This window comes from Crinia signifera, chromosome 3, assembly GCF_055691185.1.
Source record: "Crinia signifera chromosome 3, ASM5569118v1, whole genome shotgun sequence".
NCBI classification, from domain to species: domain Eukaryota; kingdom Metazoa; phylum Chordata; class Amphibia; order Anura; family Myobatrachidae; genus Crinia; species Crinia signifera.
Window position 1 is genome coordinate 42,996,843 of NC_139219.1, and position 26,650 is coordinate 43,023,492.

Below are 26,650 nucleotides of genomic sequence, written 5' to 3' on the forward strand. Positions count from 1 at the left end.
AATTAAATCTATGACCCGAATCACCGTACCACCCTATAATATCAAAGTACAGTTATGGAAAAGAAGACTAATAAGATTAATAGTAGTAACACTGTGCACTTGGTTATTATGTTAAAATGCAGGATTCTGCGGGTCCAGTGATACCTAGGTAAATGTAGGCAGCAGTCTATAATGCAAAGATTTAGGTGAGATCTAAAACCCTGAAGGAGGAACATGACTCTCAAAGTATTTGAACATTTTGTCCATAATGAGGGACAGATTTTTAAGCCCAGTAAAGTGATAAGGTGGATGGTGCTTTATCACGGGCAAATCAACTCTTTTTATTTTTCAAACCCAGCCTGTAACTTGACAGTTAGGATCTGATTGGCCGGTGATAAAATCCAAGCAACTTTATCACTTCAGCAAAATTAAAAAAATCTGCCCCTGCGTGCCAGCCACTGATGAAGAGGGGAAGTAGCCATCACTTCTTACTGGTGAACCATCTAAAGGGGAACAACAAGAGGGGGAGAGACACTGGGTCTAGGCTGCATGGGCCCTTTTGACACCTCAAGTTATTGGCAGTAAAAAAAAAAATGTTTTCTAAGAACACTTTATACAGTATGTCTAGCAAAAAATATATATATACACACATATGCAAATGATATATTATTCACTAATTAATATATGATTTAAACTTAAGTATGATTAAAGTGATCCTGTAAGGTCAACAAACTCGTCTCTAAACAAAGTTTGAACTATAAAGATAGGGGAAGGCCTGAGAATAGTACGGCTCAGTGCAGTGCTTTCACATTTCACACCATCTAATGCCAAATCCATAAGTTTTCATTCATGATTCACTCAGAAAAGCTTAGCGTCACTTCTAGGAATCTCATGTTTGACACGCTCTAATCAGACAAGATCAATTAAAACTAATAACTTTTGGGAAGTCAACTTTGGCTGTATACCAGCTGGTGCGGCAGTTACATGTCAGAACACAATTCGCTGTCAGCTATTTTATTGACCTAATACAGTCGGTGACATAATCAGACACCGGAGCACCTGATGAAAATTCCCCTAGTCATGTTTGTAGACGGCTAAGCCTTCATTAACAGCCGTCACTGTCAGACACTTTTCATAGTGTTTTTTTTTTTTTTCCCAGGGACGGCAAACATATTTTCTCTAATCCTATTTATGTATAAACACAATCTTACAATGGGTAAGAATCCCATTTTCTTACTGCACTCTATTTTACAGCCTCAGTCCTAAACAATACATTTCCCTCCTCCTTATTGCTAATGCTGGCCACATATCAGACCAACTTTCCTCCAACCATCCAACTAGTTGGTTGGATGGAATAAAAACCTGGTACTGGATAGGAGCAAATGTAATTTGTAATTAAGTCATTTGATTCCCAAATCAGAAAAAAGGAACAACTGTCACTCAACAATGTACTGTAGGCTGGACCTATTTCATTTAAACAAGTTCACTGAATGTTTTTGTAGATTCTCCTGAGTTTGTGAGCAAATTGCTTATTAGCTTTTGCCCCCATACAGTACCAGATTTTCAGTCCAACCAACTAGTTGGATGGTTGAAGAAAAGTTGGTCTGATGTGTGGCCAACATAACTCAGTGGCAGGTATTCAATGCTGTTTGCGAGTGGTGACAGTGAGCAGGGCTTCCTGCTCGCTGTCACCACTCACCCTGACAGCATTCAACACAGCCTCTGCATCCGCCAATTCCCCCTCGCTCCGTTTTTTGAGCGAGGGGGAATTGGCGGATGCGGCTCCAGAATCAGCGAGACCCGCGGCTAAAAACTGTGAGTTTTCTGCAGCAGCCGCGGGTCTCGCTGTTTTGGGGAATTCTCGCCGTCCTGTGACGGCGAGGATTTCCCCACAACATTGAATAGAGCGAGCGGCCGGCGCGGGGGTTAAACAGCGAGGATCGCTGGTTTTCAGCAATCCTCGCTGTTTAACCCCCTCGTCGGCCGCTCGCTGCGGCATTGAATACTTGCCAGTGATACATATGCATTCTTCTAGTCTCCGCATACCCTGTCCCCTTACATTGATCTTGTTTCTGCCAATGCACATGGGTAGCATGCCCAATACAATAAAGGCCAGAAGACTGCTCTCCACAAACCTTTCAACCTTAAAGGAATAAACCCCTAAAATATCACTGGCAATAAGCTGACAGGAGATACAGTCTCTTTCCATCTAGAGAAATAGACATTCTTTAGTCCATTTTACAGAGAGTCAATGGCAGTGGCAGCTCCAGAGAAGGGGTTCAAATTTCAAATATGGGAGCCACACCAACTGACAGTGAGTCTGTTTGGAGTGGCAGTTGGTGTGGCTCTGCATTTTGAGTTTTGAACTGTGCTGCAAGCCCCTCCTCTGGAGGCGCCACTGGACAATGGTAATCCAGGCATACTTCCCAACTGTCCTGGAATTGGTGATTTGTGGAACTCGAATGAGGTGAAGATTGCAGTGAATGAAGGTTGGGAGTTTTTCCCAAAAGTGGGTGTTTTGGGTGGACCAGTGTTGTTGGTTGCCCTGCAAGCTCTCGGAGCATTGTCGTCTTCTCTTTTATGCTTTTCCGTCTTTTGCTTATACCATCATCTCTTTCAAACTGCCAACAGAAACTATAATTTAGGTTTGGCTGCACTGCAGCTCAGCTACTATGGCTACTGATGATGCAGTGTTTATATCGCATGTTCTGCAATGTTTATTGCTGTAAGTCATACTGTTCCTATACTCTAAGTTGCTACGGATACCTTGATGCGCTATATAAAGGAAAAAAATAAATTATGCTAGAGCTTCTATAGACTTCCTCATGCTTTTGGCAGGACAATCAAACTTTTTAGAGGACCGCACCACCCGCAGATATGAGAGGTTTCGGAGGAGCACTTTCTCACCACTGCTCTGTCGCTACCATGAGCAATGTGCCCAACATCTGGGCACAATGTGGGAAGTGTGTCGGGAGAGACCACGGGAAAGCCCAACACCTCTGGTGCAGAGTGAGGAGAACGGTGAAGTTTGGGGGTGGGGCTGGCAAAAATGCACTGCTGGCTGCCATTTTATGGGCTAACCAATGATAAGAACAGCCCATGAATCAGCAGGAACCAGTGGAACAGCTATCAGTCAGACCGGACAGGCTGCATTCTTAAGACTATTGATTGGTTAAACCTCCACAATGGCTGCATCCACTCTATACAACTGGTGCACTTTAATAAAGGCCGGAAATCCAATTTCTTTTTGGCCTGCATGTAATATATCCAGGTGATAACTCTGCTGAGCTTGAAAAAAGAAAAGCCAATAACAATTCCAGCTGTACATTCCATTACAAGCAACGTAACAGACTCAGTACTGCATTGTCATCATACAGTGTAGTCTTACCTAGTACAGGCAGCTTATTGGTCAGGAAATGTGGAGTAACATTAATTAGGATCTCAGCAGCTGCCAGCTTCAGTTCAGTCTGGAGTTCATCTTCACAACAGTGAGCCACAAGCGCAACCCAGTCCTTCAACTCTGACTCAATGGCCTGAGGAATACAGAGTTTAATGTGAGATCATCCAGATGTTGCTCATCACAATTAATCTATCCCCCCACCCCTAAGTCCCATAAATTATCTAAGGCAAAACATATTGTTTAAGAGGCTAATGGCAATAAGCATCTTAAAAAAAGCCACAATGATTAATATCTGTATAGTAGTTTCATAACAAGCATCTAATTAAAGCAATAATAAATGGATGTTTTGCAGGGCTATCCCTAAAGAATTCAGATGGAGAAAAAAAAATACTTTGGTTGAGTCTCACTAGTAATCGTATTTATCGGAGCATTTTACACTTTCTTGCTGGGAAATGCCAGGTCTTTAAAAAAAAAAAAAAAAAAAAAAAACATGTGCAGTATAGTAAATAACATAGCATATTGCTACGTTTCGGTGCCCACGTCGAAACGACATGTGCCGACAGGCGGTATTTCATGCCCTTACCATCCACTAGGGTGTGGTGGGAGAATAAAATAGTGTGCCGAGCGCAGCGAGCCTTGGGAGGGGACGCGGTGCTACGTTGTAGTGTTTATGTTGACTGTGTTGACATTCTGGTTAAAAAATAAAAAAATACCATGTCGACTTTTTCAATGTCAACTTTACCCATGTCGACCTAATGACCCTGTTGACCTTACCCATGTCAACCTAAAGTCATGTCGACCTTAACTCATGTCGACCATAATGCCGGTGACCTAATGATCCATACCCATTTGGCCCATGGAAGTTATTACCCATGCAACAACCTTGCAGTATGCTTATTGTCTGCTCTAGGTTTCTGTTTTTAATTATTTATGTATGGAATTCTATTTTCTGTAATACAGGTTGAGTATCCCCTATCCGAAATGCTCGGGACCACGAGCATTCCGGATAGGGGAATTTTGCGGTTTTTGGAATATTTTTTTTTAGGCATACTTACCTGGTCCCCTGATGGTGCCCGGTGGTCCCTCGGCGTCCACGCAGTCCCCGGGCGTCCACAGCAGGCCTCCGGCATCTTCTCCGGGTCTCCAGCGGTCCCAGGAATGCATTGCGCGAGTGTGCGCGCGCACCGGTGACGTCACCGGCGCGCGCGCACACTCGCGCAATGCATTCCTGGGACCGCTGGAGACCCTGGAGAAGATGCCGGAGGCCTGCTGTGGACACCCGGGGACTTGGTAAGTATGAAAAGAGGGTTAGGGGGTTAAAAAAAAAAAAAATGATTCCAAAAACCACGGTTTTTGGAATAATTCGGATAAGGGATGTCCGGATACCGGATACTCAACCTGTAGTAAATCCTTGTACAATGTACCATGTTTCTGATGTTCATAGCCTCCAACTATACCGATTTAGCTGTTATAGTACCATCTTTAATGGTCTGTACCGGCTAAAAACTGTACCGATTGTACCGGATTTTAGGCATTGGCAGCCATTTTCATTAGCAGTTGCCACCGCCAACACTGTGCTCCCGCGTGACCCAGTGACACCATATTAAGGGCGGAAGATGGCTCTAGCTTTGCGAGGAAACCTGCTCTTTTTCCCATTCTGAGTGGCACAGCACAGTGCTGCCTTGCCGTCACTCTGCGATTTTTGTATCGCCATTGGACGACTCCTATAAGCCACACTTTTGGTTAGTGTATGGGGGTCTATTTCCAACAACAATACAGGAGGATCGCTGGCACTGACAGCGGCGCTGTCATAGTGACATAAGAGCCATCATGCCCTGTGCGTTGTAGTATAGGGTGACTGCAGCTCTTCCTGTGCGATACACTCAAAAACTGCTGTCTGTGATTTCCGACCCATGCCCCGTATTGCCCCTCTAGTGGTGGTCCTGGACCAAGTTTCTGGTTCTCCAACATGGTGAAGCCTCCTTTCCAAATTTGTTCTGATTTATGCCCTTCAGATGTTGGAGGGTATGGATGTCTATAAGCGACTTTGAGTCCAACAGGAGAAAAGCAACAAATAAACTTATTATGAATATTACTATTATTATTAAAATATGCAGTGCATCAAAAAGAGGGATACTAAATGATAAGTAGTGTTCATTCTAGCACCCTTCCTCTTTCAAAACCCATGCAGTTCCTATTCCCTGTCTGGGGTGTTGGTCAGTGCAGCGGTGCTTTTGCTACAGGTCTGGTCTGCATATCAGTGCTGAAATACAGACCACAGTCCTAGAAGCACCAGAGCAAAGAGCGACACCTAGGGCAGAGAAGTGGACCTGCATGGGTTTTGAAAGATACAGGGTGCTCGAATGAACACTAAACCACTGCTCCAAGCATCAATCTGAGATTCATTAAAATAAATGCTACTCATTTTAACATTAAACACCCATAATTAATGTAAACCCACTTCAGCTGTTCTATACGCATGGGAGAAAAACAAGAGGACACTGTCACACATGGGTATTGTGCCTTACCTCCTGGGCCTTGAGTGCAAGACTGATGACCAATCTAGAAGAGAGTTTTAGGGCTGAGCTCTGGATTTCCACACTGGAAAAAAAAATGTTATATTTAAAGGAGGGGGGAAATCTGCTATATTTAAACATGGCTGGCAAATATTGAAACACCTCCCCACTGGCTCAACACATTTGTACATTGTTAACAGCAGCCAGCATGAAATTCAAACCACATCTAATCCGCATGTATGCGTAGCTGCTGAATATACAGGCATAGGAGACAACGGTTGTATTTTTGGGGTTATTCAGTCAGGAGTTCTAGGCTTTTAGGAATATAGAAATGCTGCTATGTCAGACTCTGCATGTGACCCATAGTATACGCATAAGTCGATTATGTAAACATCTCGTTCAACAACGGGATGGAGGGAAATCAGCCAAAGTAAAGAGTACTGTCATAGACTATGAACAGCCATCATTTGACCAAAGAAATGTTCCCTGCAGTAACACACCATTGAATATGGCAATCTGCTTCACATATTTCCTGTTCATTCTGGTTTTCACAGAAGCAAATCAAATATGTGCAAAAGATTCCAGTGATGTAAGTGCAAACAAGAAAACAACATGTTCACTACTGTAATGTAGTCCTGGGGCTTTATGGCTCAGCAAGCCTGCATTAGACACAGCACCCGATTCTGAGTCGGGGATAAAGCAAGTACTGTAACTGTACACCAGGACAAAGCACGCTGCCATGCAACGGGTGCAAAGACACTGTCTGGTTTTGCATTTAGCCCATAAATAGAAGATGGGCAGCTTTATATTTACAATGCACTTTAAATGTAAGTTTGGAACACTCCTCTTGCTCCTAATCTTGCTGCATAGTTTACATCTTGCTTTCAGTTGGGTACACACTGGGCCTGATTCGGGAAGGCTTGCTCTCGGCAGGCATCGTCCTGCCTGTGTTCCCAGGGGAACGGCCAGCATTTTCATGGGGACGCCCATAAAACGCTGGCTGTTCCCCTGCCCCGGCCCGATTTCCGCCCCAGCCCTCCCTTCCCACAGGGAATGGCCTGGCAAGCTGAAGACATTTGCTGCAACCCCGACCATCGGGGCTGGGGCCGCATTTCCCCACCGCCACCACCAAGCCCCCCCCTCCCGAGCTTGGACATTAGTTCCTGAAGTTAGGGCCTGATCCTGGTTCACTCACAAAAGCATATTCTCTCTCTAATGGCTAAAACCATGTGCACTGCAGGTGGGGCAGATGTAACATGTGCAGAGAGTTACATTTGGGATAGTTATTTTGTTTCTGTGCAGAGTAAACACTGACTGCATTATTATTATTATACTGCAATTTAGATATCAGTTTGAAGTAAAACCCCACCCAAATCTAAGTCTCTCTGCACATGTTACATCTGTCCCCCTGCAGTGCACATGGATTTGTCCATTAGAGAGACTATTTGTATATGTGAGTGAACCAGAATCAGGCCCTTATTATCGGGCGAGCAGTGGACAGCCCATATTCACAGCCAGATGCGCCGATGTATCTGCAGATAGATCAGATATCGGCAATGCTACATGGCCAATGCGGTACAGATGGAGCAGCTTTCAGCCAGCGCTGGGAATCGCCAGTCGAGAAGCGCTCCATCTGATGGGGACGCGCAAGGGTCTCACAGACACACATGCGTGTCCCCGTCAACATGGCGGCAGGGAGCACTTTCCCTGCCCGTCTCCACTTCAGGGAGATGGGCAGGGTTAGGGGGTGCTGGGGCATCGGGGGAGCTGCAGCGAGCGGTGTAGTGCTCCGTCGGAACAGGGCCCGCAAGCATCTTGTGCGCACATGTCCCTTTCCTGCGGATGGCGGCGGCTGGCGATTTGATCGCCCGGAGGGAGCTGCTCCATCTGTATGTCTTGAACAGCATTCACAGACATATTGGGTGTACACGCCCACCAATCCAATAGTGATACATCATCCGTTTGCTTGAATGAACAATATAACAACCAGTGTGTACACAGCTTTACAGCCACTTTAGAATCCAGAGTCTAAGACATGAAATGTGCACTATGCCAGCAGTGTATGACCACCACGTACAAATGAGTCGTTAATCACATTCCAGTTCCCCAATTTGTAAGATGATTTGACAACAAGATGAACTCCCGCGCTGCACTATCATTAAAACAACAACAACATTTAAAGCTATTTTGTGAGCTGAACAAATGTAGCCTATTACAAATGTAGCCTAGGAGCCTGTGCGCCTAACGATTATTAGTCAGACTTCATACATGTTAGTCATGGTGTCACTGATTTCTAGTGAATGGACAGACTGGATTTTTGTGGTTTATCCAGCCCACAATATTGCTGATTCGCTTTTTCAAAAGAAAAGCATATAATCTTATTGGCACCATAAGAGGTTAGCACTTCATACATGCCAACTTGGTACCTGGGTGATCCATGAGAGGGATACTTAGGGGGAGCATGTGGTGATGCTAATCCCAGTATAATAGCCCTGCCACCAGCTCTACAATAAAGCATTTGCAAACATTCTGCAGGAAGGTGGCATAATTCACTGCAGCAAAAAAAAAAAAAAAAAGCATAATAATCCTAGTGCCCCCAACTGTACAACACAGCAATTCACCGTATTGCACAGAAATAACAGCATAAACTTCAGGTGCTTCAATAAAAAAAGGCAATTGTAAATATATAAATACCATATAGAATTGATTGCTAATATAATATTGGTACAAACTGTAATTAAAGCAGCAGTATCTTAATGGCTAGTAAGTAGAAACATTCAGTGTAATAAAATAAAAAACAAAGGTAAGAACTGCGCTATAAAAAGTCCAGTATAGTGCTTGATAAGAGAAACATATAAAATTATATTATTATTTTTTTTTTTTTTTAGTAAGATACAATAATTGATCTAAAACAGGGTTTCTCAAACTATTTTGCTCTGAGACCCTGTCAGACAATGAAAATTATTAGAGGACCCCAGCAAGTAACCGCAGAACAGCCACCACGTGTGTGATCAGCAGCATTGTGGAGGCACCAAACAAGTGACCACTAATGTGATGGGTAATGCAGTCTGCAGTGACTTCGGAAGTAGCTGCTGGTTGGGACAGGAGAAGCAGAGTGCTGGAGTAGGGGCGGAGCTGTCTGGTAACTCCTCGGATCTCTGAGCCAGTGATCCAGGGAGTCATAAGGTTCCCATACACAGTGCGATTGCACCATGCGATGCGTGCTCCAGGGGGCATCTCATCACACAGTACAAAAACTATGTGCTGCACATACTTTTTGTATTGTCTTCTAATCGCATCGCATGCCATTTGATCGTGTGCGATATAGTTCAAAACGCACAAAAAAAATCTCACCGTGTATGGGCACCTTTAAGTAACATACAATTCAACTGATTTTTCAGACTCCTTGGATCACTGGCTGAGAGATCAGGAGTCATTAGCCTGACGGTCAGAAACTTGAGGTTGTGACCCCATGCTAAGATGAACTCGAGAGTTTTTCTATTAAAGGGGCAATCACTTACAAGGCGCAGCCGGCGAAACCAAAGACTATTACATCTGGCCACATATCAGGTTCTGTAATAGAAGGCCCAGAATTACCAGTGGAAGTCTGGCTTTCTGTGTGTTAAACATGCTCCTAAAAGAAGTTTCAAAGCAGTACTGGAAAGAGTTGGCCCACTAAAAGAACATGCAGCAAAAACAAGGGAAACTGTAAATAAATAATGTGTTTTGGCCCAATATTTGGGGACCTTATTCACTATAGGGGTGGTTTACTTATAATCTGGACTATCCAAGCTATCTTTCCTACTTGAATCTATTGGCGTCTGGCAATGACTGCACTGGGATTAGTACTGGAATTGGAGCAACATATTTGTCTCAAACTTGGATTTTATGTTTACTTTTAAACCATGTATGCTATGGTGAATATTTGTCCCAGGTATAGTTCATTTTAGTTACCTCTATGTCAGAGGCGTAACTAATATTGTGGCGCCCCCCCGCCAAAAAATTACCTTACCCCTCCGCATGCCGCCGGCCCCGCATTCAGTCCGGCACCGCAGATAGCCTCCGGGCTCCGTCTCCTGCAGTAATGAAAAATGACACGACAAAATGGCTGCCCCCGTACAGCAGACAGTTTTTTTAGGGATGTTAGAGGAGGCGGCGGCCTCCTCTAGCATCCTTAAAAACTGTCTGCTATTAGGGGGCAGCCATTTTGTCGTGTCATTTTTCATTACTGCAGGAGACGGAGCCCGGAGGCTATCTGCGGTGCCGGACTGAATGCGGCAGCATGCGGAGGGGTAAGGGGGGGTCGGGGTCTGACCAGAGTGCCCGGGCACCGGGGGCGCCCCGCTGGCGCTTGCTCCCCCAAGCAGCCGCGGTGGCTGCCTTACGGTAGCTACGCCTCTGCTCTATGTCCATTTTCTTCTCTCCTAAACAAGCAAGAGCTGGTCAGGTGGACAAATGGGCAAATGCCCTTTAAACGGCACTTGTTTAAGGGCCAACACTAGCAGAAACTATGTGGCTATTCCCTTGGATTTGTCAGATTAGGGCACTGAGGGGTAGATGTATGAAGCAGTGATAAGTAAGCCAGAGGAAAAGAAGCAACCAATCAGCACTAAAGTAACATGTATAATTTACATAATATAAAATTATACAGAGTAGCTGATTGGTTGCCATGGACCTCTACTCCTCTGGTCACTTCTCCTTCCTTATCATAGCTTCATACATTCACCCCAAAGATACATAATAGACTCCTATTCAAAAGTATATTTTATTAGGACATAGAGACACGTCAACACCGCTGTAATTCACAGCGTTTGCAAGAAAACTTGCCGCAGCTACAACTTTGGAGAAGTTTGAACAAGTATAAAAGTTACTTCTACAAAGTCTTACAAGATATTAAAAGGAACCAATGTACGGAAAGAGCTGGTTGACTTTAATGTTTCAACGGCTTAGGATTGATCTTTAAATAACCAACAACTGTAAAACTGACCTTCAGCAACATTGCTATTCCCTGAAAAGTCTTTAAGCTAACACCGCCAGGCCTGATAGAGGAAGTTCTGCTCTTGAAGTAACAAAACAGACAGTAATCCTGAATGACTTTCTACATTGATACAGCCCAGTAGACAGATGGCTGCCATGACAGGAGGTGCTTATAGTAAAGCAATAAAGCAGACAGTGGCTCATAAACACATCTACAGTCTGCTGGCAAATACAGTATACAGCTGGGCCTGGACCCTGTGTGGTGAATGTTCTATGTTCCATTGGAATTCCTCAACGGCCCAGGGAAATTTCCACCAGTCCTTTCTTCTCTAGAAACTGCATGAAACATATGTACAGTATCTTTGTGTGTATATAATATATATATATATATATATATATTAACCCCACTGGTACACACTTTTCTATTAATTCTATGCAATAGCTATTTTTGAACATTTTGCATCATACATGACTTTTCAACTCTGTATTCTGTGATCTTTCTTCTGCACCATATTCATATGTGAAATGTTTTACAGTTTTGGCACAACCATGCACTCTAGCAGTTATAACTGCCAACCGTCAGTAAACTAAACAATTCTTTTTTGTGCCTTCTAGTAAGAAGCAAAATTGGATTTAAGGTCCCTATAAACTAGTGAGTACTGTAAGTAAGTTTAATTTGAACTCAAAGTAGCTCACTTTTGCCATTTTGAGCTCAAAATCTCCTACTGTGTATGGGCAGACGAAGAGCGCTGATGTGTGCTCCTGCATCATCACTGGCCGCACGGAATCACTTTCCATAGTTTCCTACTCTGGAAAGTGGTTCAACCTCCGTGAAAATCGCTGGGCCAGGTGAAAATCGCTCAGTGTGTATGCACATTTAGTAAGGTTATCAGGGCTATAAGCAGGGTTGTTCTACCAGTGCGATTGGACAGGTCACTGCCCCATGGAACCTTCGCTGTAAAAAAATGGTACTCGGCAGATAGTAGCGGTAATACTATACTACGCTGAGACCACGGCCCCACCCCCCTAGGTGTGGTGTCATGACATCATGGGCTTAGTGGGTGGAGCTAGCACAGGGCACACTGTCACCTTGTTACGGTGGTGAAGATCAACATTATTAAGGGTTAACAAAAGTGTTTATCATGTGTATAACGTATAAATTATATAAATTCTACATTGATGCTCTGAGCTATTATTTATATGTTAACCCGAGATAAATCAGAATTTATTTTTATTTAGTTTTTGTTCTAGAGAAAAATGAAATTGCAATTGTGAGGTTTAATCTATTTGATCGGTTTATACAGCTCATGGGTCAACAAGGAAAATGTTGCCTTGGTTTTCAGAATATACAGTACACCAGCTTGTCATGTAATAAAGACTTACTATGATTCTGCGCTACTCCCCCTCTGCCCTCACCAATTAAGAGTACATAATGAAATACATGCCGTTGTATTAAAGCACTTTGCAGTGATCCTGAATTTGCACCCAGTTCTAACAGATTTATCAGCCCACATCAGACAAATAAAATGATTCATTTGTTTAAATGTGGTCATTTCGCAAACACAGGGTCCACGATGAGCAATGTACTGAGGTTAAGAACACACACACAAAAAAATGTCAAAATAAAAATGGCAAAGGAAACAATGTCTAATTTTAGTCATGTGGGAGTTGCTGCTGCTGATGTGTACATTTTGTTTCTCCAGACCCTGATGGTAGCTTCGCTTCCTTGTAAACATACAGTGAAAATGGTATTTGTACTTCTCCATTTATGATGTGACACATCCTTAGATGTCACATGTCTGCAATGTGCAAAAACAGCCACAACTTATAATCATTCTCTAAAAGTGGATGGTCTAGGGTAGTGGTTCCCAAACTCTTTCCTCAAGGCACCTTACCAGCCCAGGGTTTAAGGCTTTCCATGGCTGAGCACAGATGGTTATAGCAAATTGATTGAGACAATAATTAAGTCACCGATACCCAAGCAAATACATTCTTAGAACCTGAACTTTGTGCTTTGCTGACTCAGAGTTTAGGAACCTTTGGTAGACCCTTTTACGCAGGGGCATAACTATGAATTGGGCGCCCCCCTGCCATTAATGGGGGGGCGCCCCCCTCCCCATCCCCCATCCCCTACCCTTACCTGTCTTGCTGCCGCTGGTCCCGGCTCCCTTGCTGGCTTCATTCTTCTGCTATGGAGACGGACCAACACAAAATGTCCGCCCCCATACAGCAGACAGTTTCAGAGAACTGTCTGCTATATGGGGCGGACATTTTATTGTGGTCCGTCTCACTAGCAGAAGAACTGAAGACAGGTAAGGCTGCAGGCGGCGGATTGGCGGACGATGGGCGGGCGGGCGGCAAGCGGTGGATGGGCGGACGGGAGGGTGCTAACTATAGCAGTATTGAATCCCGGCGTTCAGAATCCCGACGCCGGAATCCCGACAGCCGAAATGCCGACAAGGGGGGGACGTGGATCGCCCCCCCTTGCGGGCTCGCTGCGCTCGCCACGCAGCGGGCCCAGTGCCTCGCTACGCTCGGCACACTAATTTGTTCTCCCTCCAGGGGTGTCGTGGACACCGCCGGAGGGAAATTGTGTCGGCATTTCGGCGGTCGGGATTCCGGCGTCGGGATTCTGAACGCCGGGATTCCGACCGCTGGGATTGTAACTGCATCCCCTCGTAGACAGTAGCCGACTAGCGGCATATAGTGAACTAGATCAGCTGGACAAACTGAACGATATCAGATACCGATATCATTCGGTCACGTCACCGGGTCCGTGGCTGTGCATACAGTCGCTGATGATATAGTCAGACCATAGGGGCTCATTAATGATGCTTGGGAGTGCGCATAGTTAATGACACTGAACAAACACATTAGACTTTTAGGGCCCTTCTGAGCAATATATTTTAAAATCTTGTCTAGTGTGTACAGGGCTTTAGACCTACACCCATTCATTGCAGAGTACCATTTCTCTGAAAATTCAGACCCATAATGCAGTCGCACATACTGTAGACATGCAGGTGTCACATATCAAATTAATAAATGTATTATTATTATCGTTTATTTATATGGCGCCACAAAGATTCCACAGTGCCAAACAATACATAAATGAGCAAAAAAAAGATACAGATAGAGTGCCTCTCATTCAGCGCAAGCTCTTGCCAGATCCCCTGCGCTGGCAAGAGCCGGCGGTGAGGCGCTCTATCTGGGACGCACGAGCGTCTCACGCGCACGTGTGTCCTCGTCACTCAGTGGCGGGGAGCGGAATCCCTGCCCGTCTCCGCTTCAGGGAGCTGGGCAGGGTTGGGGGGGAGGGGGTACTGTGGGCACCGATGAGAGAGTGGCGGGGAAGCGTGGGTCCTGGCGATTGGCGACAGAATCGCCAGGACCCGCAACAAAGAGAGCGGCTCCATCTGTAATTAATTACAGTACAAGACAATTAAGGACAAGTACATGGTAAACAACGATAACTGCATCAGGGGACAGGACACTGAAGCAATTTTCAGGGTGGCAGATATATTCTAAAAAAAAGCACATGAGGAGAAAAGGCCCTGCTTGTGAGAGCTTACATTCTATTCAATGCAATGTCTTGAAGTTTTTGGTATTGTGGCTAAATGCACATCCGAGTACATGAAGACACTACACTGATTGGTGCGTCTGACTTGCGCAGGCGTTTGCAGCACGTCTTATCCTAGTTGTAGGAGGCCAAATTTGTATTACATGAAATAACAATACTTCCACTCAGCTACAGTATGAATGTTACTCACTAGTCCAGTTGATTGTTAACTACTAATTTGTTTGCAGACAATAAAATATAGAGTTTGCAGAATAAAAATTGAATGTACGACATTTAACCACACATTTAGAGAATTAAACCACAAATTGTGTTACTTAATGGGTAAAGGCCTCTCAGTTAGCATGGCCAGGCCTGTAAGCAAAGCTGGCCAGCTCCTTTCTTTATTTTCAAAGGCAATTAGCCATTGTAATCACAGCTAGAGCAGGGCTGAGAGGCACTAAATGTCTGCCAGAGGAGTATTTACAGCTCCGCTCTCTGTCTGGTGTTTCTCTACATTCACCAGGGTTGTCTAATAAATCCAATTGTGAGGAGATAAAGGCAGGTTTGTTTATTTTGCAATAAGCTTCAGCAATGTGAATTAAACTGCAAAGAGAACATTGGACTTGCCAGTGCTAGAACCATGCCAGGGTCTCACCAGATCTCCATCCTGCATGGGTAATAATGTACTGTATTAGCCAAATCTGAGGAGATTATCGTTTCTGGGTAAATTCAGAGTCACGCCTAATTTAACCACTTTTAACTATAGGATATACTGTATAGCTGTGCACTTTTCCAGTCGTCACTATAATCTACAATTGTTTATTTCAAAGCACCCAGAACACAGAATGGAGGTCATGGGCGTGATGCCCACTATGGCCCTAACTATGTGGAGTTTGTATATGTCCCCTCTGCTTGCTTGCATGGGTTTCCTCCGGGTACTCTGGTTTAATCCCACAATCCAAATATATACTGGTAGGCTAATTGGCTCCACACAAAAATAACCCTAAAATGAATGTGTGTGCGTGTACATGTGGTAGGGAATATAGATTGTAAGCTCCACTGGGGCCAGGACTGATGTGAATGTCAAATATTCTCCATAAAGCACTGCAGAATATGTGAGCGCTATATAAATAACTGGTAATATATAATAGCAATGAACAGCGACCGGATATATGAAGCAGTTTATATTATCGTCCCAACTGGGCTGATTTAAAACACTGCACCCTTGGTGAAATCACATTCATTAAATACGGCCCATAGTGTTTCCACATTCCATACATACAGTACTACTATAGACAGGTGATCAGGCAAAGCTACTAGGCCTTGTCTAGACATTGCATCTATACTGAAACTGGGGATAATACGACACTTGAATTATGAACGCACCTGTGGCTGGTTGTAGACACAAGATTTACAATCCTTCTCAACAAGTCCTTCGGCTCCATTTGGAAATGGTCTTTTGCCATTGAAAGTATCTTTTCAACATGCATTTCAGACATAATTGTCAGCACCTGCCAAGTGATTGGAAGACATTATAAAAAAAATCAACAAAGTTAATAAACGTAATATGTAATATCCTGCTCCTGCCTCATTGTTCCTAATAGTCAAAGTATAACTGACGCATTCTGAGATCACTAGGCTCTGTCTATCGCTTGATAAACGGTCTATGGTGGATTTTACAAGCAGACCAAGATAAGTTATCATCACTAACTATCTAATTTATTTGGTGCTAAATTGAGAGAAGGAAAGACTAAGATTTTTGTGAATATGTATATTTTGTACATAAGGACCCACTAAAATGAAAGATATTTTATTATTGAATATGTCCTGTATAGTGCTTACCTTACAAAGGCACTCTACATTAGTTTCCTTTGTTATCATCTCAAATAGAGTCTTCTCCACCTCATTGGACAAGTATAAGTCTGTGTCTTCAAAGTTCTGCTTCATCCACTGCAATACAGACTCTAGTGCCAATAAACGTACTTCATGGAACTGTGATCCCAGCATCCTTTGTACTAAACAAGATGGGTCCAGTTCTTTAGTAGGGTTACACCAGACAGTCTTTGAACCTTGTCCTTGAATGCTTAGATTCAGCATTGATAAAATAAGACGGGAAACACTCTGAAAATACATAACAAGTCCAGGAACTGCCACGGTTTGTTGTCCTCCATCTAACAATTCACAGTCTTCAATAACAATAAATATGTCTTCCCAGGAGCTGGACCCTAGGATCAAAATAGTGAAGAGAAATAGAATGAGTGTCATATATTTATTTCTTTACATATCTGGTGGTCCTGTCCAAAACTTGGAAAATATTTGGTGACATATTACCCTACTCTGATTGACACCACTTTTCCTTCTTATCCCAAATACTTTCTACTTCCCGTAACTCTCCCTACTCTTACCCAACACCAAATTAAACTGTTCCGTCACATAATATCTGCTATGACTGCGGTTGACTGGAAAAAAGCCCTCCCCATCCCCCGATGCAGGCAATTATGTCTCGTATTTGGTACGTTTGCAAGATGGAGTACATAACTGATATACTTTCAGCATTTTGATTACTTAAACATCTGAAAACTCGTTTTCCCCTTTGCAGAGTTGTGTGGAGGTCACCCTACCAATCCCCCCCACCCCCGTCTTTTCTCTCTTCTTTTCCATTCTCCTTTTTCTATATTTCTACCACCATATCTTCTGCCTTCTCATCCCTCTCATTCAGGGGCGAAACTAGATTTTCATAGGCCCCTTAGCAAAGGTTTTTAAGGGCCCACTATTTAGCAACTGATAAATGTGTGTAAAACATTACTTAAACAGTAAAGATGGGCCCCCTTCAGCTCTGGGCCCCATAGAAGCTGCACCCCTACCTATGGTAGTTACGCCCTTTCTCTCATTGCACTACTCCTCTTCACATTTCATCATGCCACCATTGCAAGATTCTTTGCTTTCTCTTTTGCTTTTATAAAACTGGATCACTTTATTGTAATCTGACTTTTATCATGAGTTTCTTATTGCTACTGTATTTTGTCATGTTTGTCGATTACACTGTAGCGGGACGGCATCTACTTGATCACTGGCCGCTACAAATTTGCTGCCGTGAGATCAGGTCTGAATCGTGGCTTTTCTTCGGACTGTGTCCACTCTGTGGAATGCCCTCCCACGCACATAAAGGCTCTCCTCCAGTCTCCAGATCTTCAAGCATTAAAACATTTTCATTCAAGCTTATCAAATTCCAGAATCCCCGCTGTTGCTTTCTAGTTCTAAGTGCAATGAAATCTGCTGCGCTATATAAGAAACTGTTACTACTACTTCTACTACTACTACTAATATCCTATCACACACACTAGGCTGAGTGTAGTTTTACCCCTTTTACACCGCCGAAAAATCCGGGTCAGCGGCGTGTCAGACCGGGATCATCGGCAGTGTAAATGAGACACGCCGTGTCCCTTTACATGGGACTTCTACCCAGGTCCTGACCTGGGTAGAACACGGCCAGGACCTGGGTAGAGGGCGGTGTAAATGGGTACGCCGGGTCATCTGACTCCCATTTACATCAATGCAGGATGTCCAACCTGCGGACCGCAGCGTCCGCAGGTTGGACGGGGGACACAGACAGCCTGCGCTGCTGTCTGCTATACCCTGCAGACAGCAGCAGCGGCAGGGGAGGAGGTGATTGGATGCCTGTGTGTGGCAGACAGCAGCAGCGGAAGGGGAGGAGGTGAATGGATACCTGTGTGTGGCATCCATTCACCTCTGACGACAGCTGGGGGGGGTGCACGGTGACTGGGGGCAGCCCAGCTGATTACCTTAGTGCTGGGCTTGCCCCCAGCGCAGCGGTCCGGGTCCCGGCGGTGGTGAATGGCGCTTGGAGATGGTATCATCTCCAAGCTGCAGTGGCTCAGGAACCGCCTGCGCCGGGAGGGGGGCGCCGATGTAAAAGATACAAAACGCTGGGTCGCACCCAGCTTGATCCTGGGTCCAAAAAGCCGGGTGCGACCCGGCGTTTTGGTGTAAAAGGGGTATTATTAACTACATTTTCAGCTATTTTGGGGGGGGGGGGGGGGGGGGGGGAGAGTCTCACTGCAGCTGGTGGCTACATAAACACCCCCTCAATGCCTTGCACTAAAAAGCCCAGCAATGCAGAATGGGATTCCTCTATTCATTAACATATGATGGGTTTGATAGAAATAATCCCAAATATGACTATGTTGGACATAACACGAGCAATGAACCACCCAACTTTATTAAACGCCGAACTGTCAAGGTGCAGACTAGATGCGCCAAGTGGTTCTTCAATGTTTTTATGTCTATATAAGCCGCAATCCCCAGACAGACAGCATGAGAGTGAGACCAGAACCAAGTACTGTAGCTTTCACTGCTCAGGCCACTTTGTAGATTACATCTGTTGTTCTGAGTGACCCAGAAATGACAAAATGCCACCGAGGCCCAGGATTCCAGAAAGGGTGCCAAGTTGACATTGCAAACTTCAAAATGATTTAAATCTGACAACACCTTTATAGCTTATTGTGTTGCAGTACATTGGTTTTTAAAATATACATAGAAAATAGAAATGGAAAAAGCCCAAAAAATAAATATACTTCATAAATACACGTGGATCAACTTGGAAGAAAGTTTTCGTCGATCTGCCGAATAACATTATACGCAAGAAGAGCATTTCACGCAAATGGGGACTTACCAGTTCTATACATGAACCACATTTAAATGTAGAACTGTTATGGTTTCTTTTTGTCAAAATGATGCACCCTTGAAATCCTTACTAATTGAATATGCTTTAGACACTAAACATGCCTTGTGGTTTGAATGATTTTTTTTGTTTTGTTTAAGAAAACAAAATCCCCAGGAATTTATTGGTGTCCTGTTGTCTATATCCAAACACTGTATAACTGTAAAAGTGTCTATTACCACAAACACCAGTCAGTGTCACACAGAGTGTAAGCTGAACATTAATCAGAGTCTAGAGCGAAACTGCAAGATAGGGAAGGTTATCTAATGCTCAGTCATCCCCATACATGCCAGTATGCTGTAATGGATTTAAAAAAGAAATAAGGGAATACCTACATTTCTGCCATTAGATATACAGCCTAAATTTGAGAGCTTAGTACGTGCACGGACCCCCTACGGCACTGCCTCCACTGGTGCCGGCACCATTTACACCGGCCTCCTACACGGGTCCTAGCCGTGAACCACCTAGGTCAGGACCTGGGTAGAGGTTCTGTGTAAATGGTCACGGATGCTTTCAGGAGATTTAAACAGTATGGGGCTTGGTGTTTGGGTGTGATCCAGAGCATGAACAGTGCTCTATACTTCCTCGTGATAAAGCCATCTTCTCAGAAGGAAGTCACCGGATAACTGCACAGGAATAGTGACTTAAAAACAGTGTGATTTAAAAAAGCAGGATGGGAGCCTGAGAACCCAATCTGTATCACCAGGCTTTACTGAATGGGTACTTCTGGTACAATCTGCACAATCCTGATCCCCCTCCCCCAATGATGAAGCAACGGTTTCAGTAAGCAGAAAAGAGCAAAGTAGTGGAGATGACCATCGAGGTCTCACCACTGAAATTTGGACCTCCAGGAATATTCATACTTAAAATACTCTACCATGCACTCCTATGCAGCAGGATACCGATGACAGAAAGGAGGTGCTTCTCTAATTAGGATGCAATCAGTATCCTTACAGTCAGAATCCTGAAGGATCCCGGCGAGGAGTACTGGAGTAAGGGTTAGACCATGGGTCTTCAACCTATGGCCCTCCAGATGTTGTGAAACTACATGTTCCAACATGCATTGCCACATTTTTTCCTATAAGAGCATGCCAAAACTGTCAGGGCACGATGGGAAATGTAGATCTGGAGGGCCACAGGTTGAAGACCTATGGGTTAGACACTAAGAGGGTGGAGAGTTAGGCTGCGGATGTTGGGGAGGTTAGGGTTAGGCTGTAGGGAATGGGGTTGGGGGGTCATGATGTCACAGTAACTGACGCAGTCTCAGATTTGTGGCCTGAATCAGGTCTCGTTAGGATGCAGCTGCTAAAGATACAGCAGGAACTTTAGCTGCCTCTAATGGTCTGGATAGCTTTTATTTTATGTTCAAGGTTTATATCTAAAAATTTCAATCTCAGGGTATATAGTCATCCTTTAATTCCGTACTAATGAATTCTGGGTCCTGTGCTTCACAGGGCACATAAGGAAACTAGGATACAGGAAAATCTATGTTGAAATTCTTGGTCACCAGAGCAGATCCCTAGCTCTGTGGCATTTCTACTACCTAATAACACCCCTTGGACTTTTTATTCATGCAAACCTATTAGAATCATTGCTGCCACATGGCTGATATAAATCACAACATGTCCCTTAAGCTCATTGTTTACCTGTCAGCTATATTTCTGCCAATTATTACTAAAGATGAAGTCACGGACTTTGATATATATTTTGGTTTGTTGTTAGGCATACATAAAAAAAGGAGACTTGAAAACAAAATGCCGGTCATTGTTAACATGTCAAGGTGTTTGAGTTTCATCTTTTATTTTATGCATAAGAAAAATGATAGTTGGTTCCTTGGTTCAGTAATTAGGCAGCCCGTGATTTATTGCTTAAGGGAAGCAAAATAAGTTATGTCTGCATAGCACTACTGAAACTGGATAAGGGAATCATTCATGCTTTAAACGTGCAAGCAAAAAATGATCTTTGATATTAGAGTTCATTGTACAATGTCAGCCTAGTTAGGGAAATCATTACTCAGATTTTCCTCCTCCCTTAATAGGTTAGAGAAAATAAAACATACCCCAGGAACTACAGAATGGCTACTAGGGAGTAAAATTGGTATTGCAGTATGGAACACTAAAATATGAGCAGCTAAATGCTAGAAACATACAAGAAGGCTTGTAACATTAATATGACAAACTGAATGAACACAATTCACTAAATTGAATATTTTTTTTAAATATCAAAGGAATGTACACACTGTGCACTGATCCGATAATCAGGCTGTTGGGTCAGAGCGTTGTGGCCGCACCCTGTGTATCAAGCTTTATTCTCATTGCTGACCACCTGGACCAGTGACTTAGGAAAACTAATGTAGTGCCTAAAACTTTTCTTCAGTTCAAACCATCAACCACCAATCAACAGAGGCCTCAGAATAACTACCGTAGTTTTGTGCATTTACCGATGTCCAATTTGCATCCAGCCAGTTTTAGTAGTAGGCAGGTATGTTAGCTCATGGAAATTCTTTATCGCACGGTCCTGCCTTGTATAACTGGCCTCTCCTTATCCACATAGGTGTTGATTCTGTGGGTGCTCAAGGGCCAGAGCACCCACGTAAATTGATGAGCACCCACGGGCCCGAGCCGCGCTGCTGGGCCGCCATATTAACTTGCTAATTTGCAGCTGCAGCACCCGCATCGCCAGCCCTGCCGCCTGGCAAACAGTATGCCGGGAAGAGTGTATTCCGTCCGCTCTTTAGTGACCCGGCGGCTGCTGCATAAAAGATGCTGGCCAGCGCCATTAACAGAGCTGACAGAAGCATCTTCCCAGCATTCCTGTGCATGGGGGTACGTACGGTTATCATAGAGAAACAGCTGCACAGTCCACAAGTTATATGTAAAAAGGGGAACACTGTTGCTGTAATTTGAATATTGGAGATGACTATGCTGCGTACTGGTATTATTTTGTGACCATGCCCCTTCCCCTTGAAGCCACTCCCCTATATTTTTGGCTTGAGCACCCACCAGCAAAAACATAAATCGGCACCTATGCTTGTCCATGCACCATAACTTGGATCTTCCTACACTACAGATGAACTGATGTTGTGTAGAACTACAGTATTACTCTTTAACTTCTGCAATGTATCATTATAGTAGCTTTCCCAATACTCCTGAAAGCTATGCCCTCATAGACTGCTCATCGGAATCTCTGAGACCACTCAAATTCCCAACACATTTTGGGAGAGCAATATACCATAAGTGTGGAATGCACTACAGAAACCACTGAAACCTCCTGTTAGTAACTATTACCATGTTTAAGAACTTATAAAGTACAGAAGTCTTTCTCTAAACAGTACTTCCTGCACTCCCCATCCTTATTTCTTCTTGCATCAGTACATAGCTATTCATTAACCTTTATTTATATAGTGCCTATATATCATCCAGCAATTTACAAAGTCTATCTAATCAGTGTTCAGATCAGTATATGCTCACTGAATTTTATAATCTATATTACCTGACACACACACAAACCCCAAACAGATTGTGTCCAGATTTTACATTTCAATTTATAGCCCTATTGTTGGGCTGCACAAATAAAGACTTTAATTGATTGGAAATATTATGCAAATAAGTCTCAAACTCCATTAAATAATCTGTCTTACCATGCCTGCCTATGTCTTAAGGTTTCATTGCTCATTATATTATCAATTAAAAAATGACTAGTAGTTACCCAATTTAAAAGCAGGAAAAATCGATTTGCCATTTAAGGGGTTGATGCAGCAATGGCACCAGGGTGGGTGAAACCTGGTTCGTCCAAGAATATGTGCCTTAAAATAAGCTGTGGCTACGCATGTTGGTGGCAGTAACATCACGGGACCCCAGCCATCACTAGATGGGGCATACGAGCTGTCCCCATAGACTATTTCAGCACTCCCGGCTCCTCCTCAGTAACAGGAGCCACATGCTCCAGAATATTGTTACCCTGCAGCACCAGGCACCTGTCACTGTGAAGGAGTCAGCATTTTGGTGTCACCCTTTGGAAGGCTGACACCTGGGTTTGGCCTGTGATCCACTTTTGATGGCTGTGAGTTGATGTATAACACAGTGAAAAGAGTAGAGAAGACCAGTGGAGAAGTTAACCACGGCAACCAATCAGCAGCTACCTTTCATATTATAGAATGTACTTGATAAATGCTTCCTCAAAGCTGAATGGTTGTTACAGTCTACTTCTCTACTCTTTTTACTGCTTGATACATGAACCTGTAGATACTGTAATACAGCAGCACGAGACCTCGATACATCGTACTTCTGGTTTCCCAAGGATAAACTTGCTATCTCAGTAGTTTCAGACTATTTTGCAGTAATTTATTGAGAACAACCCCTGTCATGAACCTTCAATACACTCTACTAGTCCAAGGAATGAGATAAATGATGGGGTATACAGCTATGACCAAAGAGCAGATACAAAACATTGAAAGCCCCAAATAAATCTAGATTTTAAAAAGAAAATAATGGCCATTAGTGTAGCCTCTCTGGCAAGAGTTTTTTCTCTAATCTCCAAGGTGCTGGGAGTCATTCTCCCGGTAAATCCCCTGTTAGCTGTCTTCCATTATTACCCCGATAAAATGTCAAGGGGTGATAGATCTTATGGGACATATTCTAATAGCTGCAAAGGCTTCTACAACTCAAATGTGGAAGTCTGCTGCGATCCCCAATATATTAATATATTCATGATAAGATCCACAAATACTTTGTCTTCGCGACAGCAGACAGTAAATATTCCTCCTCAGCTACCTCCATCCACATGAAATGGTATAAGTGGACCTTATATAAGGAGAAGTCCGGTCAACCCTCTATCTATAATACTCCTGTAGATCTATTAGTACCTCACTCTCCCGGCCTGACTACAAGCCCTAGTCAGCCACAGAGGCATTAGTGAATTCGATCATTTTGCCATATGGGTGCCGGACGGGTTCCCGACAGTCGGGATCCCGACAGTCATTTACCCGACGTTGGGATCCCGACTGTCAAAACACCGACAGCCGGGTGCCCGACGGCCACCCGCTGTTTTCCCTCGTGGGGGTCCACGACCCCCATAGAGGGAGAATAGAATAGGTGGCTCAGTATTCTATTAATGTAGAATGTGCCACCTCTCCCTACCCTCGCGTAGTGAGCCACCGTGCCCGCAAGGGGCTACTTTGCGTTCGCCATGCTGTCTGACTCCGGGCAGTCAGGATCCCGATGTCGGGATAATGATTGTCGGGATCCCGACTGTCGGAGTCACATACCACACCCTGCCATATATTATTTATTTATTTATTAACAGTTTCTTATATAGCGCAGCATATTCCGTTGCGCTTTACAATAGCAGACAGTGAAACAAAACAGGGTATTTACAGACAGTCAAAATGTAGGAGGGCCCTGCTCGCAAGCTTACAATATATAGCTGAATTATATATTATATATTTTATAAGGGAGCCCACTAGGCTGTTGTAGCCTGGGCTGTTGGGTTATTTTATAAGGGTTTATTTAAAAGGGTTCTGTAATGATACAACAAATTCAGGACTTATTCAGGACTTGAACAGGATGAAAACAGATGAACTCATCACCAAGACATCTTCAAGCCTAAGAAAGTTTAACAACCCTTTGCTTTAACCTCTAAAACTGAACATATGTACCTAACCTGCACTCCTATATACTCACACTGTCACTATGCTGCCTGTTTGTGTATGTGATTCATCCATTCTAATAACATAATCTGCTTCTATATTGCAATACTTGTGTTTGTACATTTAGACATTGCAAATTTGCTAATTGGAGCCATATTAGGCTGGTGTCTGCTTCACAAAATACAGGGTAACTCTACAACTGAAAACATTTACTTCACTGCATGCCATAGCATTGTATCCAATCTATGGTCAGCTGTGCTAATCAGCGTGCACTCACATATATGTACTATATGTAATCTATGGTCAGCGTGCACTCACATATATGTACTGTATGTAATCTATGGTCAGCTGTGCTAATCAGCGTGCACTCACATATATGTACTGTATGCAATCTATGGTCAGCTGTGCTAATCAGCGTGCACTCACATATATGTAGGGTTAATAAATTACTATCTGAGCAACACCAGTAAGCTGGTATTAACTATTGCAAGTCTAATATAACTCTTGGCCTATATAACTGTTCACATACACCATGTACTATAAACTATTGCTCTGCTTCGCTCTCCATGGTTTTCTCTCAAAATCAGTCTCTTCTCTCTCTCTCCCTGAAGCTCAGCCCTCTATACACATTTCTGCCTCCATTATCCACACCCCTCTTATTAACACTCATGAGATTTTTACATATCTCTCTACACGGACAATAACATCCACAAACTGTCGCCAGAAACAACATTCACAAACCACCTGCAGCTACACCTATCTCTCTCTACTGCTTCTATTAGCTGGTGACATTTCACTTAATCCAGGCCCCAGCTGCTTGCCCCGCTCGCAGGCACCGAACTCTCAGGAACATAGTAATCCAGCTAACCTCATAAACATCAAATGCCTCCCTTCATCCCCCAAATCACTAAAATGTGCGTTATGGAATGCACGCTCTGTTGGCAACAAATTAACATCCATCAACGACCTCTTCATTTCAAACAACTTCAACCTGCTGGCTATAACAGAAACATGGCTCTCACAATCAGACACAGCCTCCCCTGCAGCCCTGTCACACGGTGCTCTCCAATTCACACACACACCCAGGCCTGGTGACAGCAGAGGAGGTGGGGTTGGAATATTACTATCCCAATCCTTCACATACAAAGTTATACCACAGGTTCCATCACTCACATTCACATCATTTGAAGTACATTCCATCAGAACTTACACTCCTTTCTCGCTGCGTGTTGCAGCTATCTATCGCTCACCTGGGCAGCCAACACGATTTCTGGAAGATTTTTCTGCCTGGCTCCCTCACTTCCTTTCTGCTGACATCTCAACCATCATCATGGGTGACTTCAACATTGCTATTGATAGCCCAAAATCTGCTGCTCATGCCTCCAAACTACTCTCTCTAACCTCCTCTCTCGGCCTCTCCCAATGGACTGACTCCTCTACTCATCGGGATGGCCACTGTCTTGATCTGATATTCACTAAGCTGTGCTCAGTGTCGGAATTCACCAATTCTCCTTTCCCTCTCTTTTAGATCACAACCTTATCACCTGCATGCTGTCCTCTAGTACTTCTAACTCAAAAACACAGAAATCCTTTAATCCACCTCAAGCCCGCAGAAATATTAATGATATTAATTTTCAAGTACTCTCCTCCTCACTGCAACAACAGCTTGCTCCTATTTCTGCATTCACTACTCCTGAGATGGCGGTATCACACCTAAACCTAACCCTCAAAACAGCCCTGGATGAAGTGGCTCCAGTTACCCACCACACTCCACGTAGGCCTAGACGCCAACCGTGGCACTCTAAATTAACGAGACACCTACAAAATATCTCAC

At 43.8% G+C, this 26,650-nt stretch overlaps 1 protein-coding gene across 1 annotated transcript in view; it reads right to left on the bottom strand.

The window, feature by feature from the left end:
- Positions 1 to 26,650, bottom strand: part of THADA (THADA armadillo repeat containing) — a 544,422-nt gene that overhangs the window by 103,038 nt on the left and 414,734 nt on the right. The window contains exons 32-35 of the mRNA XM_083175704.1: positions 16,271 to 16,653; positions 15,815 to 15,939; positions 5,908 to 5,980; positions 3,368 to 3,512 (exon numbers count right to left, since the gene is read on the bottom strand). Coding sequence (XP_083031830.1) covers positions 3,368 to 3,512; positions 5,908 to 5,980; positions 15,815 to 15,939; positions 16,271 to 16,653 — 726 coding nt within the window. The remainder of the gene's footprint in view (positions 1 to 3,367; positions 3,513 to 5,907; positions 5,981 to 15,814; positions 15,940 to 16,270; positions 16,654 to 26,650) is intronic.